The sequence below is a fragment of the Helicoverpa armigera genome, chromosome 21 (genome assembly GCF_030705265.1).
Source record: "Helicoverpa armigera isolate CAAS_96S chromosome 21, ASM3070526v1, whole genome shotgun sequence".
Lineage (NCBI taxonomy): Eukaryota > Metazoa > Arthropoda > Insecta > Lepidoptera > Noctuidae > Helicoverpa > Helicoverpa armigera.
Window position 1 is genome coordinate 8,691,876 of NC_087140.1, and position 17,717 is coordinate 8,709,592.

The 17,717-nt window shown below is 36.3% G+C and overlaps 1 protein-coding gene across 1 annotated transcript; it reads right to left on the reverse strand.

Annotated features, from left to right (window-relative positions):
• Positions 1 to 2,684: 2,684 nt before the first annotated feature.
• LOC110377082 (uncharacterized) lies at positions 2,685 to 17,704 on the reverse strand. The gene is given in 8 exon segments (XM_064040260.1): positions 2,685 to 7,374; positions 7,892 to 8,028; positions 8,411 to 8,551; positions 10,392 to 10,526; positions 13,357 to 15,773; positions 15,848 to 17,428; positions 17,508 to 17,620; positions 17,623 to 17,704. Coding segments are annotated over 8 exon segments (4,770 nt in total). The 3' UTR covers positions 2,685 to 7,210.
• Between the last annotated feature and the right edge of the window lie 13 nt (positions 17,705 to 17,717).

The window sequence follows — 17,717 nt, forward strand, 5'->3', positions numbered from 1 at the left end:
GACTTTTAGTTATAAGCTAGCGCGCGTATTGTTATCCTCGCCCCGCTCAGACGCTCCGACCCCTTTGGCGCCTTAGATGCGCGTGCCGGTTATGGAATTATTGTTGACCACTTCCTCGCCTTAACACGCTTATATTAGCTTCACTTGTAACTATTTATGTAAGAAAATCTTGTATCCTTAATTTGACCCACTTCCCGGTCTTCGATTAGGATGAAATTTGCACACGCTCTGAGTTCTAATGACAATAGGTACATGACAAGCGTATTTTTTAGTTTTTAAATCATTATTTTTTTGTGATGAAATCGTTGACAGATGTCCCAAAGAACTTGAACGCTTCGTTAGTTAACTCGTAACTGATCGTTCTGGTCATATTCTCTGTATGAATTTGAGCTAGAAGAAGGTGCCTGACCTACCTGCATTATGGCCACTCCGCTCATCGTTCCGTACTCCGTGCTAGGGCCACATTGGGTAAATTAGCGTGTTGTCTCGAGGCACTTCCGTCGTTGCCCCGTCAGTGTGAGTGAGCCCTAATGACTAATTTGCCTTATAATTGCCCTTGTAGGGACAATTGGGGGAGTGAGCTAGGCAAGGGTGGATATTTTTCAGTTTGTTTAAGAGATTTTTGTTAGGGAATATAGATTTGAGTTAAGGGTTTCTTTCTATTGAGTTTCGTGAGATGTCGATAGATCAAGCGTTTTATTGTACTTTAAGTCTGAATTGACAGATTTTTAATGCTAAAATTTGAACTTTTGTGTGTAATCTTCTTCTTTTGTGTCCAAAATAGAAAAATTTCCCTTTCTCTAGACTCTAGAACAATAAGAAATTTTTATTTCCAAAAAAAAAAGGTCCTACATTTTCTGTTATCATTAGCCCCAAACTGGGCAAAGCCTGTACCTTAGACGCTAATTTAGAGAGGGTTTACCAATGAAATTTACTAGTAACACAAAGAGTTTAACTTAAAACTATTTAAAATTAAATTATAAAGAATAAATGTTAAAATAAAATTATAAAGGAAAAACTAGCTTGCGGATGTTGCAGATATGTATTTATTTTTAAGAAGAAGATAACATCTTTGATACATTTTTCTTCATGTGAAATAGAGCAGGGACCTGACAGTGAATATAGTAATTTAATTTAGTAAATAAGCACACATGTAACTAGGTAGCACTTCAGTTCACTGCATTAGATACCTAGACAGAACAAGATTGGGTAATTCACTACCAAACTTTTGTAAGTAGGACTAGGAGTACCTAGGTAGTTTCTATGTAAAAGGTAGGTACTGGTAGGCAGTCTACGAGTCTTAGGTACGTAGTAACTGCCTGGACTTAGTATATTGTGTTAATTTACTAGGTACTTTTTTTCCGACGTCAAAAATCTTCAAATGACCCCTCCCGCTGTGGGTTAGGAGCGGTGAGGGAGTGTCAGACTCTTACTGACTAAAAACCGTCGTGTTACGTCATAGGCCTTTTATGTACCAGGGCCGCGGTATCTCTTTCGAACAACCCGCAGCCCATTTACTAGGTACTTGTCGACTTCATTGAAATAATTGCAAGCAACTTTGTAACCTAACTAATTGCTCCTAGCGGTATCCGTGTAAGGGTAAACTGCACTATGAATTTATTAGCATAATTTATAGAAGAGGTAAATACATAAACACTAATTAATATTGGAAAACTAGATAGGTTCAATAAATGAATTTATTTTCATTTCATAGGTGTTTATTCTGTAAAATCATTAATTAATTTAAGTCAGGCAAACAAATTGTATGTAAGATTTGATGACTAGGCATCTATGAGAAAATATATAAAAAAAAAATCTTTTGGTTTCAAACTCAAATTGGAATTTCGAACGATTTTTTTTATAATTGATATGAAAGGTGGTTCTTATTGAACGGGCTACTCTAGGCTGTCAGGGCTTATATTATCGTAGAGGGATTTGTCATACGCTTTCGAGTAAGGCGATTATCACACTGCCCCGCATGATGCAGCGTAGTGCGTGGATGCGTTTTTCCGTTGTATGGAAATATCTCCGTTTGTATGGAAAACACGCATAGTCCAACACACTGAAGATGCATCTACGCGCGTTCATGCGGATCACGCACATACATGCGGAGAAACACGCACCCCCGCGCGTAGGTGCGGGGCGAAACGCAAGGTATGGCACACTGATCCCGCAGTGACGCGCGTGATTTTGAATGGGCGTGACGTGTATATTTGAAAATGGAAGCCGCCGTGCGTGAATTTACAAAACGCACCTACGCGCGTGAGTGCGTGAAAAACCCGCACGATGATGCAGATCTGCACTCCCGCAGGAACGCGCGTAGGTGCGTCGACACGCAAGATGCAGCGTGATGCGGGGCAGTGTGAAGATCACCTAACTCCTAAAACTTCAAGGGCTCCCCTTCTTTAAGCGCCATCTTTATTGTGATTGAAGCTTTCAATACAGCGCCATCTATCTTGTACCATGTAAAACTCTTCACTTAGTTAACAGCCTTCTTTCGAGCTTTAGGTAACGCCATCTAGCGGGTGGCAGTGAAATTGTTCTATAATACCTTTGTCGAAATCGTAGTGACAGAAGCCTTTTTTTATTGAATGTAGAAACAATATATTTGTTGAAATAATTATCATTATTTAACGATAGAAGCGGTGTGACAGGTTTATAGCTACTAATAAAGAAACCAAAAGTTATGTCCAAAATACTTTTATTTATCAACAGCATTATGTATAAAACATTCTCACTATGTACTATCAACACTATGTTGGACTTTTAATATGTACTACAACCCCGTAGTGTGAATCCGTACGATTTTCGACTCTATTCACAAGCAATAAGATTCAAGCCAAGCGAAAATACACCCGTGTTTAAAAACAGCTTAGAATACCAACGTAACTTTCTAAAACTTCGTTAAATAATCAACCTTATATGCTTTCAAATACGGGTGTAATTTCATTCTAATAATCAATTCCCATAATTTTGGATAACAAGTCATTTTAAAGAAAATTAGGAACTGTTTGTTCCAATGGTAAGTCATATTGTCTATGGCGCTAATGTGTTTTTATTTTATTTTTAAACATTAAAAATTAATTTATTTTTGTACAACTAGCGCCACAGATTATAATGAATGTAATTAAGGTCAATTTATCATTTTCACATACTTTTAAATCTTATGATCTAACAATTAAGATTTATAAAACAGAGATGTATAAAATTGTTATACAAAACTGTTTAATATCAGAATATTAGTCACAAAACGAAATCATGATGTACACTACTACATAATGTCATACAAAACGAAAATTTCATTTCCCTAACGTAATCTTAACAATTCCTAAATGCTACAAAGCCATGATCTTAATTTTAAAGAGTATTGATTCTATCTATGTTCGTAATGACTCGTTTAGCTGATTTAATTTTAAAAATACGTACAAAATTATGTACTATATAGTCTTTTTATTCACGTTACTTATCATTCCTTAGAGCTGACATTACAAAAAAAAACAAAATGTGCAGGAGTAATGACAGCTGTCAAAATTTGGCGGGAATGAGCCTCAAGAAAAAAAACATGGGTGTTCTAAAACGGATAAATCATTTTCCAGCGTAGATAAGAGTGGTCAAATAACTTTTGTTACTCTAAGGAATGACCTGTGCTAAGTTGGCCATACACTTGTCAATTTACTGTGGGATGTGCAAAAACGGATGACATAAAGATACATAAATACATAGTCTATACATACAATCGAAAGATTAAACACTTGTTTTAGAGTTCACAGAAATAAAATACAAAATCCCTTAGCTTATATATCAATTTTTTGTAATCTGTGCGTTCAAATCTGTCGAAAATGTCAGTGTCACAAAATGAAGTCGAGTTTCATTTGCGATATTTTCCGGAGTCCAAGAATAAACTGCTTAGTGTATGGCAAACTTGACACACAAAGCGATATAATTTTTACCTTAACACAAAGACAATAAAGTTGATTTCACACTGTCGGTGGAACAAGATTCGGAAATAAATTACAGTACTAGTGGAACTTAAAACACATACAGTTACAAAAAACAAAACATTGTATTAATTGAAGACCAATTTTAATAATAAGAAAACTGATTAAACCTCATTTCTATTAAGTTTTAGTCGCCATTTTGATAACCTCGCTAGTCGATAGAAACTATGAAATAAAATCTTTAAACTTAAAACCATTAAAATACGCTTAACTTTACGTTTAAATAAATTATCACCACAAAGATAAAACAAAAATATAATCTAGTAACATTGACTAGATTTGAAAATCAATCTAATTGCTGTTTTTCTACACTGGCAACTCTAAGCTTACTTGAAAGTGTTGTTATCAACAAAAATTGGTTAAAATGAATTTGTGGAATAAAAAAACAGAATTATATTGTTATTTATCAAGTATTTATTACAATTCCTTTGGCAACATCTATGTTAAAAGAAAATTTCAGCATATCTCTATTTTTATTGAAACTAAACGTGACTTAAGGCTACATATCGCCATTTGCTTAGAGGCTCGCATATACTTACAGTAGAAATTGGTCTAGACAAATATACGAAAAAACGATAGTATAGCAACATTCATTAAATTGGTTATTAACAAACTGTACAAGCATAAAAAGTTATGTGTAATGTCTTAGAAAATTTGACTGTGTTTATTCATATTTCAGTCCCCTGTTTTGTTAAAATTTCATTGCTACTTTGTATGATACAAAATTGTATACATAAAAACTAGCTGAAAGTCGTGCAGAGTTCATGCTGAGATAAACTCCTCGAATTTGGTAAAAACGAGCTGTTTATATAAGAAGTGGTTCAAAATATGGATAACAAATGAAACCAATAATTGATATGAATTATGAAGAACTGTTACTACAAAGCAAATACTAAAACATCCAAAAGGTAATTTTGAGAAGATAGTTTGGTAATGGCTGAACCGTTTTAGCTGAAAATTGTTAGCTTATACCTGGTTAGGCTACGAGAATCAGTTATCTCGGACGCGGGTGAAACCATGGACAATAAATTTAGTACATGTATGCACAGATGCTGTTGTTTAATATTATAATCATTTTGGTTTCTTTAATTATCCATATAATCATCATCCTTCTGTAGTGTATTCTTAACCGGTCTAAATGTGTGTATCTATTGGCTAGTCAATCCATTATCATAATAGGAACAGTATCGTTTTTGTCTAATTTTGGCACTTTCAATCTCATTGGAAGCTTTGTTTACGAAACTAATTGCATTTTTGAAAGCTTTCTTGTTATCCTGTATATATGTAGAAACTATGACTATTTTTTCATATTTTCCTGAATAAATGAAGATAGTATTATTTTCTTTTTAGTTAAAATTTTGATTTGTAGTAAGAGATGTTCAATTCTATATCATTCATTCTTTATGAAGCTTGAATTTATTTATTTTCGCTGTATACAAGCAATGTAAATATGTAGAAGATAAAGTAGTGGTAACAGTAAATAAATACATACAAACTTTACAAGTAGGCAACACGAAAAATTATTTACATATTTTTGTTACTCTTCAAGCTCAATGGATGCAAGATGTCATCAAGTTTGCGCAAAATTAGCGCTGTATCTTGCGCAAAATGCGCAACTTTGCGCAAACATAACGCTTTCATATTTTGGTCACATAAAGAAAATATAATATCATGAAACTAATTCTGTAATGAATTACGTAAATGTTTTAGGCAAGAGATTTTTTCTCCTAATGGTCCCAGCATTTTATATTCCATGGATGAAGTCTACCTATGTCTACGTCTGCACAGTCGGTTAATGCAATATTTTTGTAAATCCTTTCCATAACAATGTTAATCAATGTTTCGTATTTGATAGATCAGTAATTATTATAAATCTTGTACATGATTGTAACACGATCGTTTGAATGATAGTCACAAGTGATACATTAATTCAGATATTTAAATCATGCTAATAAGAATTAAATAGGTACCTTCTTGTTGTAACACCTTATAGTGCTCTTTGCTATATTTGGAAATTAAATACTTTCAACTTAATCGTTAACAAATTGGCAGTGCTTATTTTATGGTTCAGAGAAAATATTTGCTAAGACATGGCTTGTGTGGTTAGGTGGCAATCGTATTTGATAAGATAGCCAATCAGAGCAAAGACCAAGGGTTCAACCTCACCCAATCAGAATTTGCGCATACTGCGCAACCTGTGCGCAAACTGCGCAAAAGGGCGAGTTCGCACAATAATTATTGGTCATAAACTTTAGGTAGGTATACATTTCATGGACTCTCATAACTTAAAAGTAGTGGTTTCAGATAACCCCATCTCCTGTCTATAAAGCTTGCTTCGTAAATCCATGGTCTACTCCCTTCTCAGAAGATTAAATCAGATTAAAATAGCGCCGAAACGTAACATATTATTTACAGAGCAAATAAACAATCAAATATTTACATACATGAGGTAATTCAACTAAATTATAAACTAATTAACTACAACAAAACGGTAATGAAAGAGCTGTGACATCTCGCGAATTCGTACCACTATGAAAAATAATCTTTTTAATCATAACACTGAATATAGCCATAATGGTACGCCTCCATCAGATGCCACAAGAAATGAGCAATTTTTAACGCAACACAACATTGTCTTTTGATTGCACATCTAGGTAACTGTCACTTTGACAGCTGTCATCCTTGACAGGCGCTGTCATTGCACGCACCCAAGTAAACCAAAGATGTTGAACACAGACGATCATTCGAAACATAATACGACAAAATGTAATAAGAATTTCATGAATAATTCGGTTGTAAATCCTAATTCATATCATAATCTCACTCTTTTTTTTAATATACATAATGAGCTGAAACAATTTAAATAAATTGACAAGGTATACATAGCCGTAAGAATGTCAATCAGTACGTAATATCATCATGTATACATACATTTTTAATCATTTTAGTCATACTAAATTGCTTACACTATGACTGAAAGTTCTACCGAGGTAAGTGTTAGGATACTAAATGTAGTGCTTACCGAAAAACCTTTTTAATCAGAAGCCAGCGTCTTTTAAACACAATCACTGCACAGCCTAACTAATCACTGTCACTGTCACTGAGGCTGAATATGATTCGCGCCTTTGCTAGATTAAGCCAACTGTCACTGTCACTTTGACAAATGTCACTGAGAGAGCCATGATGAGTGCCCGGCCAAGTTTAAGTAACTGTCAAGGCTTGGGATCATCGGGGCGCTTCAAGTCGTTCTTGCGTTGGCTGAGTTTCTTCTTCATTTCTAGAAGCATCTGTTCGAAGGACATGTCGTCGTCTCTGCGGATTGGAGGTGCTGTTTGGCCGTGGAACACGCTTTCCGTGTATTTGGCTTCCAGTCCATCTGCAAAGGGAAAACAGTATTTTATTAGAACTTCCCTGAAGTAGATTAAAATTCTCTTGTAATTGCCAAAAATCTTTACACTGTTAAAGGATTATCAACATACTCTATGTGTACACACATGTTCTTTATTGCACACATAAATACATTTTGACACGCTGAAAACAGAGAGATTATGCACAATGGCGAGCTTAACCCAGTGTTGGATTCTCTTACAGCCAGCCTTAGAGTGAAAGAGTGATTTGTACCATAAATAGATAGTAACGATTAAAAAATAAAATCTCAAATCGCAGGAGCTACCAGTCCGATTTGTAAAATTCTTTCAGTGTTACATAGCCCATTCATCGTGGACTGTCGGACTTGGGCGGACAGCGCCTAATCCATGTAAATGAAGTAGTCTCCTCTAAACCCAAACAGAAACACTAGCAGAAACTACTAATTAAACTAATATTACCAAGATCAGCAGCTCTAGAGCGCTGGTACGTCACGAGAACTGCCAGTATGGATAACTTCAACTCACCAAGATCAGCATAGCTCTGCCTGCAGAATGCTCTCCTGCCTCCGAAGCCGACGTCGTACTGCGGGAAGGTGGAGGCGGCTTCCACGGCCGACCACGCGTCTCTAGCGCGCTGGTACGTCACGAAGCCGTAGCGAGAACTGGGAGTGAGAAAATTGATTGATTAATTGATAAATCGATTTTGTTTTTGCTGCTTTATATTCCAAAACAATTGATAATTTTATCCTAGATTTTTTGCACTCTTAAAAAAGCTAAGAAGGTTCATTCAGGCAGTTCTTTTTAGGGTTTTGTTTTTCCCATGAAAGAATCAGTATGAACGCATATGCATCCAGCATACATTACAATACTCACTTAAGAATAACAATTTAAGTATGTGACATAAAGGGCGGTCACATCGCTAAGAGTGATCTCTTCCAGGCACCCTTAGGATGGATTGAGACGAGCACGAAAATAGGTAGGAAGTCTGGCAAACGGATAAGTAATTTATATTATTTATATTTATATACATTATAGCACTCTTACCCATCCTCCTTGCTATGTAGCCGCACTTCGAGCACAGGTCCAAACTTGCAGAACTGGTTCCTCAACGTCACCTTGGTAACATCTTTCTCCAATCGGCCCACGAACACTATACGACGCTCTTCCACTGGGGTGTTACTTTCCCTGAAAAGATAGACCAAGTAAATAAACGTGAATGAGTTTATAAAGGCTTGTGATATAATAAAAAGGTTTTGCAGACAGAGGATATGGCAGTGGCGAGGCGTCCTTATAAGCCGATTCCCATCGGCTTCCCTTTCGAATTTCAAGAAAGAAGCATAGGTATAAGTTATAATATAGGTATAATTAATATAATCATTTAAACCACACACTTTAAATATGTAGGTATAACAAAACGCCTACCACCGTAAAAAAATTACTTGAAACATTTTGCTCCTACTAAACAAGCCGCGGCTTCCTCCTCCATACAAAACTACGCTTGCGTGACGTCATCCACGCCGCGCCGCGCGATGTTCGCGGCATATAAGGGCGAGCGGTAAGCCGGCTCACGGAGCGGGTTCCAGCCAATCAAAACTCGCGAGTGAACGAGAAAGAACGCGTCAAGAGTAGAGTAGCTATATCTGTCTACGCGCGAGTGACAGCGCTTAGAGCTCTCAAATATGTAAACAAACAAATCAGACAAATTCACTCTCATTGTTCTTATTTTGTTTTAGATAATACCATTAACAATTTTTTCTTTGTATTATTTAATTGAATTTATTAGTGTGTGTATCATTTGGAAATAACATAGTTCGTGTGTGTACAATATAATTATGTTAAAGTGTTTTAGTTACATTATGTCAACATAGATGGCGTTGTGCATTTTTATGCAAATCCTGAATCGCGGTGTTAAGATTCTCCGCGATTTAATGACCCTAGTTGGGAATTTATATTCTTTTGAATTCACCAAGTATATAACTTTGTTTAAGTAGACGGTAGTATCATTACTCCCTACTAATCCCGCGATCGCACTGTGACAGTGTGACCTGACACTCAGTACAAGTACAGTGTGTGTAGTGAAAATAGAGAGACCTACGTTGAAATGAGTTATTTTGATACGTAGACAGTTGGCATCAGGTTTCTTTTTAATGTACCTACTTTTAAAACTTAACTAGGATAGTATTTATCGCATTAGACTGTTTTCCGACAGATTATTTTAGGAAGGAACTTATTTTTCATTTCAAGGTTAAGTTTTGAAAACTCGGGCACGCCGCTCGGGTGAATTACCTACCAATATTAGGTACGTCTATATTAAAATTACTAACGTCCTGACGGATAAATACCTACGATAAATATCAATGGCTAACAGGCCGTTGTAAATTAAATACTTAAAATGTATTGTTTCTAGTGCCAAGTTTTCTCAGATTCTAGTAGTTAATATACCTAACTAAAGATAATAAAGTTTTATAGATATTAATAATCTGCCGAATTCCTCGAGAAAACATGTTCAAACTATCAGTCTCTCTGTCAGTGCTAAAGGTGGACTGAGAAATTACCTCCATTACCTCTCCCCATCCCTGAGTACTCCCCATCCCTGAGTACTCCCCACCAGTTTTTTTTGCTGGCTTCCTATTTCATTTAACCACCCTTCGCCACTGGGATATGGTCAGATGAAATTAAAAACAGTATAGGTAGATGACTATGTATTGTATGTAGATACATTGCAAAGAAACTTTAACGCAAAATACTAGACTGATCGGTGCAAGTGTGTATAAGTTTGGTACTTCTTCAGTCGCAAAATATTTTTGACGAAACTTGACAGTAATATAGCTTAAACATCAGAACAACATGTAGACAACTTTTTACCTAGGTGCGCGGAATAGTTCCAACAGGAAGCGTATGAAATCACTGACAAAAGCCAGTGTTACCATGACACACATGTTTTGAAGAAAATTGTTATTTTTCGAATAAAATACGCAATGGGTACCAACAATTAAAATTACATCTAACTACAAAGATTCCTTACCTATCATCAGAGCTATAACTCCTATACCCCTTCTTGTTATAAAGCTCATCCCTCTTGTAAGGGCTGCAGGACCCTCGCGACTTCCTCGACGTGCCGGATGAACTGGATCCGGATGATGAAGACGATGATGATGAACTGTAACAGTTATACGGTGATTAAAATGGTGATCAGTTCACAAAGGTAAGAAGAATTGATAGTTAAAGAATATTTTTTGCTAAGGGTTATTGCTAAATAAAGACTTACACATAAATAAATAATAAATTGCTCATATAAAGACTTACACAGGGGAAAAAACTGGAGGATTTTTAGACTGTGTAAATTGGCTACAAAAATGTATTTGTAACTTTCTGTAAAAAATTCTAACTGAAAAAAAAGCTAGCCTTTTCTACCTTATGTAGAACCTCTATTTTGATTATAGATATTACAGATTATTATCCTCTGTTTGAACAGTGAAAAGTGTTAAAAATATGGTATGTATAACACGAAACTACAATGAAATCACTTTTAACATTTAGGGAAATAAAAAATTGTTATTTCCCTAAATGTTAAAAGTTAACACAAATGGCTTTCCATACAAATAATGTCGTCAGCAAACGATTGCACAACGAAGCCTATTGAAATAACCTTTTGAGTAAGATTTGTACCCTCGAGACTGAACCACGTGAATCATGAGTCGCCACCCTCATTGCACAACTTGTCGCAATCGGGAAGACTTTTGGAATGACTTGTTTTTTATATATTTCGGCATTATTTTCCGAGTTATGAGTTGCTAAATTACGATGAAATAATAAACACTAGAAATTAATACCTTTCTAAAGGGGAATATCACAGCAGGGGCTATAATAACAATAAAAAAGTAGTTTATAGGAGCTCGCATTTGTGTCATTATTATCTTATTTTTAAAGATAAAAGAAGTCTTGCTATACATCAATACAACAGGTAAGTATACGAATCTAAAAAATCTCTTAGTGATGGCATAGTGAATGATTCTAAGATTAATTTCATTTACTAACAAATATGTTTTTGTGTCCGAAAAAGTTTTGATAAAATGTTTACCTATATGTAAGTAAACATCAAGATGATAATAATTTAGAACGGAATAAGGTATACTAAAAACGCAAAAAAAAAACTAATAAGATAATAGCAGACAGTAACGCCTATAATAATTATGTTATAGGTGATAATTAATCATTATGACATCACCAGTCTACAAAAACATGTCCTATATTAGAACAACTTATAAAAATGTGTTGTTGAGACAAACAAGCAGAAAATATATAAAACTGTATTTCTATTATTGTAAGACTGAAGACTGATTCCTTGTTTGAACGCGCTAATCCCAATCATCAGTTGCCACGGGATGTAGGTGAAGCCGCTGGCAGAAGCTAGTTTATAATAATGGCATTTAATGTGCAATAGTTTTACCTATACATTTGAGTATATTATCTTCCTGTGTCTTATAGAAAATGAACTAATAAAATTATTCAAAATCTATGCTCAATAGAAGATCTAAATTGTTTTGTTGATAAGCAGACCTTTAGCTTTTAAAAACAGTAAAATATATAGGAATTCACACATAATTGCATATTCTATGCCTATCTAAGATAACTACGGAATGACACATTATGAAGAGGAATCATGACCAACAAGATTTTTTTTCTCCCCTTGAATAAGGGTTTTTTATTTCTATATAAAGTAAGATCCGAAAATAAGTATGCAGGTGGTACGAACTTGTGTATCTATGAACCTTTTTACTGTAAACCTAAGAAAAAACATTTACGAATAGGGTTGTTTCCAATTTTCGGAAATCTATTTAGATAGCTTCTAAATAATTTTAAGATCACCCTCTCTTTCATTTTTCGTCTCAAATCTTTTTATTTTTTACGTATTACATTTTTTTCTATTTCTCTTAGAATATTGCTCGGAAAACGCTAGATCACGTGACTGTGACGTCAACGTTCTCTGTTCATTCCTTTACATTTTAAAGCACATCTAACGAGAAAAAACTAACATACCAACTAATGGATTTCTTAATTTTATAATGTATTTTTATAAAATAGCTACAAAACTATAATATTTTATACATATAAATTATTTTTATACATTTGCACAAAAATAAAATACCTCAAATGTTTTGAGTTGTGTACGCGGAAAAATGAAACGGTGCAAAGAAACGTAAAGTTTGTGTTTATTTATATTGAGGTTATGTTTGTGTCCGCGTTCAAAAAGATTTGATGCTTTTTCAAAAAACTTAAATTAAATGAATGTCTACAAGGTTTGTGTTGTGCGAGACTGGAAATACGACCATTAGTGCTCCAAATAAACTGTTCATCCACGTTCCGCTGAAAAATCTTGGTTATTGGCAAAGAATTGAGCGACCATAGAAGAGTCTACTCTTGGCAGATTGGAACTATAAGCTTTCATAAATCCTTTCTCCATAATTCTTTAGCAGTTGTATCACTTAAATGCAATTAACACACAGAACTTCACAGAAGCAAATAAACAAAACATTAATTCTGAGGTTATTTCGATATATCTGTCACAGAGAGAATGACGTCATCGGTCTCTTCTCGTCGTTTTTAATGGCGTGACGTCATAGGCTCTAAATTAAGATTTCATAAATTAATTAAAAAATATATGGTCAGTTATAAATAATATGATATAGCTTATCGTGTTTCTAGTTTTGTGAACTTTCGGTGCATTTATTTATTTTTAACTAAATGAATACTAGGAAACAACCCTATTGAGTGCCTAAAAATAAATTATACTCGTGTAGATTCAGATCTTGTGACCAGACGATATCAAAATGTATTACTGATTACCACATGTGGTTCAAATAATAAAAATAAAATGATGACAATCTCGCCAGGAGACTATTTAAATTGGGGCAAGCTTACATGTGTTTTATATACCTCTACTTTGTCATACTTACAAGATGCTAAAACAGGGATACAAATATGCTTACCTAGTCGACGAATCTGAGCTTTCAGAAATCGTTGGTTTCCTCAACGGTGGGGTCATAGACTTAGCTACTTTCCTATCATTGCCATTCGCGTGAGGACTGGCTTTCGTCTTCTTGGCAACAGGACTCTTCGACCGAGCTTCAGCAGGTCTCGAACGAGACCTGGATCGGTTAGAACGATCGCGTCTAACTGATGGTGACCTTCTCTTATGGTACGGAGATCTGGACCTACGTTTCCTCTTGTAAGGAGAATCTGATCTTCTGTATCTCCTGAAGCGACCACGGGATCTAGAGCGGCTGCGGGATCGAGAACGTCTTCTGCGCCCACGAGACATGGATCTCGATCTCCGTCTGTACTTAGAATCATAACGTTCTCTCGATTTAGATCTCTTTTCTTTAGCTTCCGTCCGTTCTGTTCTCATTTCCTTAGACTTGGACACTCTATCATCTGGTTTTGTTTTAACAGGACTTTCGTCAGTATTACGTGACGGGCTGCCATCGCTGGATGACAGAGACATGTCACTGTCATTACGTTTTCTCGTCACTGGGATTTCTTTAGGCATGGCTAAGATTGGTAGTTCGGCAAATTCGGGCAATGAATCAGTTTGCACGACCATGCTAGAACAGCCTGGTTTGCTTCTATGCTTCCCTAAATGAAGAATGACTTTGTCTTCCCCGTGTTCAGCTTTAGGATCGTATTCTCTGACTATGGTTGTCTTTGCAAACCTGAAATCTCTTTTCTCTGTCGGCGATCTGGGTTTAGAGTGTCTTTCATTAGGTTTCTCAACTACTTCTTCAGGAGCTTTCTTCATGACTACATCTTGGATACTAGAGAACAAGGAATTGCTCATTATCTTAGTCTCGACCTGTTTTTCCACACTTTTCAATGTTGCCGTTATATCTTTGAATCGTTCTTTGTCTATTTTTATATCAGGGTGTTTCTTCTCGTCAATAGGACTCCGTTTGTCTCTTTTAACGTTATCAAACACATTTTGTTTCAGTACATGATCGGATTTCTTTATCTTGAAATTGATGAGAGATTTGGAGTCAACTGTCGGAGATGTAGCTTTGACCATTCTTTCAACAGGTTCTTCAATGTGGCTAAACATATTGTCATCTGTATTCGTTCCTACACTGACGAGAATAATTTCTTCATAATCAGCTGACAATTGCGGCTTTTCGTTAACTACAGGTAGTGGCAAAATTTCTGGTTGCGTCATTCCAACGATTTTCATCATCTCAGCATCACTTATCAAGGGTTGCAATTCCAAATTTTCGACTTTAGGTATCTTACTCATGACTATATCTTCGTCTCGTTTCCTCATAGCCTCAGCCTTTTGTTTCTTTGTATTCATCAGTATTTTTCTAGAAGCCTCTTTGATTGGGTCGAAGAAAGTTTGTTCGTTGTTCACTTTGTCGGTTGTATTTTGTAAGCCGTTGGGAGGGGTCTGTGTTATGGGACATTTGACAGCTTTGTCAAGTAAAGGACTAGGCATGTCTGGGAATATAGCCTCGGGACTCACTGTCGCAGAACTGTTATTCGAACAGACGCCTCTCCTTAATTTATACTCTTGCAGATTAAGTTTCTTTTTCTTGAGAGGTTGTTCAGCCTCCTTTTTAATAGCGACCTCAAGCATGCACTTGTTCAGTTCATCGTCAAACGGCCTCTTCTCCGTTTTGGGCTGCATGGCTTGAGGTATCTGAACGTCTTGCTTATTACTAAACAGTGCTGTATAAAAGTTTTCATTTTTCGGACGGGGTTCTTCCTTTACAGTAACAGTCTCTACATTATTTACAACTTTACCTTTGTTCCTATCTAATTCTTTTATATTTTTCTCCTGTTTTACTACATTGTTCGTTTTATCACTAACACTATTTTTACACTTGTCTATATTTTTATCTTTCTGAGAGTCTACGTGATCACAGTTTAGTATAACTTCAGATTTATTTTTAATAGTTAACTTAATGCTACCGTTAGAATTTTGACTACAATTATCACTCGCTTTAGAAGCACTTTTGATCATCACAGAACTGTTGGATTTATCTTTAAAACTATCGGGCGCACTGTGGGGTGGGGACAGTTTTTTACGACAGTTCGACTGCACTGGCGGTTTCACACTCGGCTTTACACTAGTCTTCTTTTTAGCGTCTATATCGTCTGGTTTTGTCACTTTTTTGTTTTTAGCGTTATTGTCAGTTTCCTCGTCACTACTGAGATGGTACACTACTTTTTTGCTTTTACACGACCTATGTCTGGAGTTTAGTATTCGGCTATTGCTAGACAACACTTCAGGTTTGAGAAGACTCTGCCCTCCCTTGAGGTTGGGCAGACTGTGTCGCTTTTTCGATGAGCAGTAGTCGTGGTCCGAATGGACGGGACTTTGTGACCGCCTGACGGTACTGTTAATTGGCGTCGGCATCTGTAATAACGTATTGGGATTGAATGTGTCCTTTAACTTCATCTGAGGACCAAACAAACCTTTAAGATACTTACCAGTATTTGCCGCATTTTATTCTTGTTTAGCTGCACTCCTGCGTCTTGGAGCCTCATACCGTTCGTCAAAGCGTTCTTATTGAAACTCTTTAACTTCGGATCTTCAGTTTTAACTACTGGAATCACCTTTTTCTTGGTGTTTAGTTTCTCAGTAGCTTCGAACTGTTCCAGTAAAGAGTTTAAGTTGTTCGCTTCGAGAACAGGTATGACGGTATCGTTGCAAGACTCCACGTCGACAAAGTCTTCTGGTTCACCCTTTACATCTGCCGTTGAATTCTCCTTCTTGACTGCTGTTTTCTCTATGCAGAAATCTAAGACCGTTGGAATAGGTGTGGATGTCCGTTTTAGTGGCGGTGCGTACACTGGTGGTATAGTTTCAATAGTAGCTTCAAGTGGCCGTTCAATTTCCATATCTTGGTGACTTAAATCATCTTCCTCTGGTTCATCTTTAGGTTCAGTTTTGTTGGTTATTAGGAAGCTGTTAACATCCTCATCAGTTAGCGTTCGCGGTATATCATCACTTTTGTTAGCATTCGATTTATCCTTGTCATTGTCAAAGGCAAGATCAGAGAGGTCTAAATTCAAGTCTTCGAAGCTCATACATGTTTTGACGTCATCAATGTCCATGCAAATGTTTTGCATAGGTGACTGCGGGACTGAACATGACTTTTGTATGTGCCTGAATTTGGTGTATGTCATGTCTTCTAATAGATATCTCTTTAATTCTTCGATGTTGGGTAGAACTTCTAAATCAGACTCGTTTATTGACACATCAGCGGGGTTTTCTGGAATTTCTGGTTCAGGTTCAGGTTCAACCGTCGGAGCTTCTTCCTCATCTTTTTTGATTTCATTGTCAAGGAATTCTTCTACATTAGGAATAGGAACAGGTATATGAAACTGTGTGCTCTCTTCTTCAGGTAACTTGTGTTTTATTAGAAAGTCGTCGATATTGGGCACAGGTACCGGTTCCTTGCCTTTGTCTTTTATGAAGTATTCGTCTACGTCTTTTACAACGGGCCCATCTGTGTCTAGTATGTGTTCATTGTTGTTATTCTTTATGAAATATTCGTCGACATTTGAAACTACTGGTGTGTCTAAATTAATATCTAGACCATCTTGACTTATCGTGTTGCGTTCTTGATAATTGACTTCTCTATAGCTGCTATCGTCACCGTTTACGCAGTCCGCCTCTATGTCTTTTTCACTGATTGCATAATCTACATCTCTATCATCGTCTGAGGAAGCTTCGATTAAATCTAAATCAGGGTTGACTTCATAAACAGTGATGACGTCATAATCGTGGCCTTCTACTAATGAGTTATCTTCTACGCTATTCGATCCGGTTACTTGAACGTTGTAGTGTGAGTTAGAATGCACAACTTCTGTGTCATCATCGACATCAATTATTTCATCATCATCGTCGACGTTGACTTCGTGTACTACTATAGCGTCTCCAAGCTCCTCGCCACTGTCATCTGCATTCTCTTGCATTCCATTTTCATCCAAGTCTTCCATGCTTTCTTCAAGACCGGAACTATCGTCGTCTGAACTAGTGTCTTGACTTGATTGTGTTATATTCATCTGAAATGTGTTAACATCGATAAGCGAAACGATATAAACTGCAACTTTTCCTTCAATAAAGTAAAACCTCTATACTTACAGTCTGTTTTTGACACGACCAGTCGCCATTGCTGTCGACAGAGTGCCTCTGTTGAGGCACGCTGATCTGAGGGTACTCTGGGCTGTTCTGGTTGCAGCTGCTTTCTGAAGATAGGAGTCACTCTTCATTCGAAGGATCTTGTGTCCGATGGGACGGAATCGTGCCTGATGATACGTGTTTAGGATGTGCGACTCCATGTCTGCGGAAGAA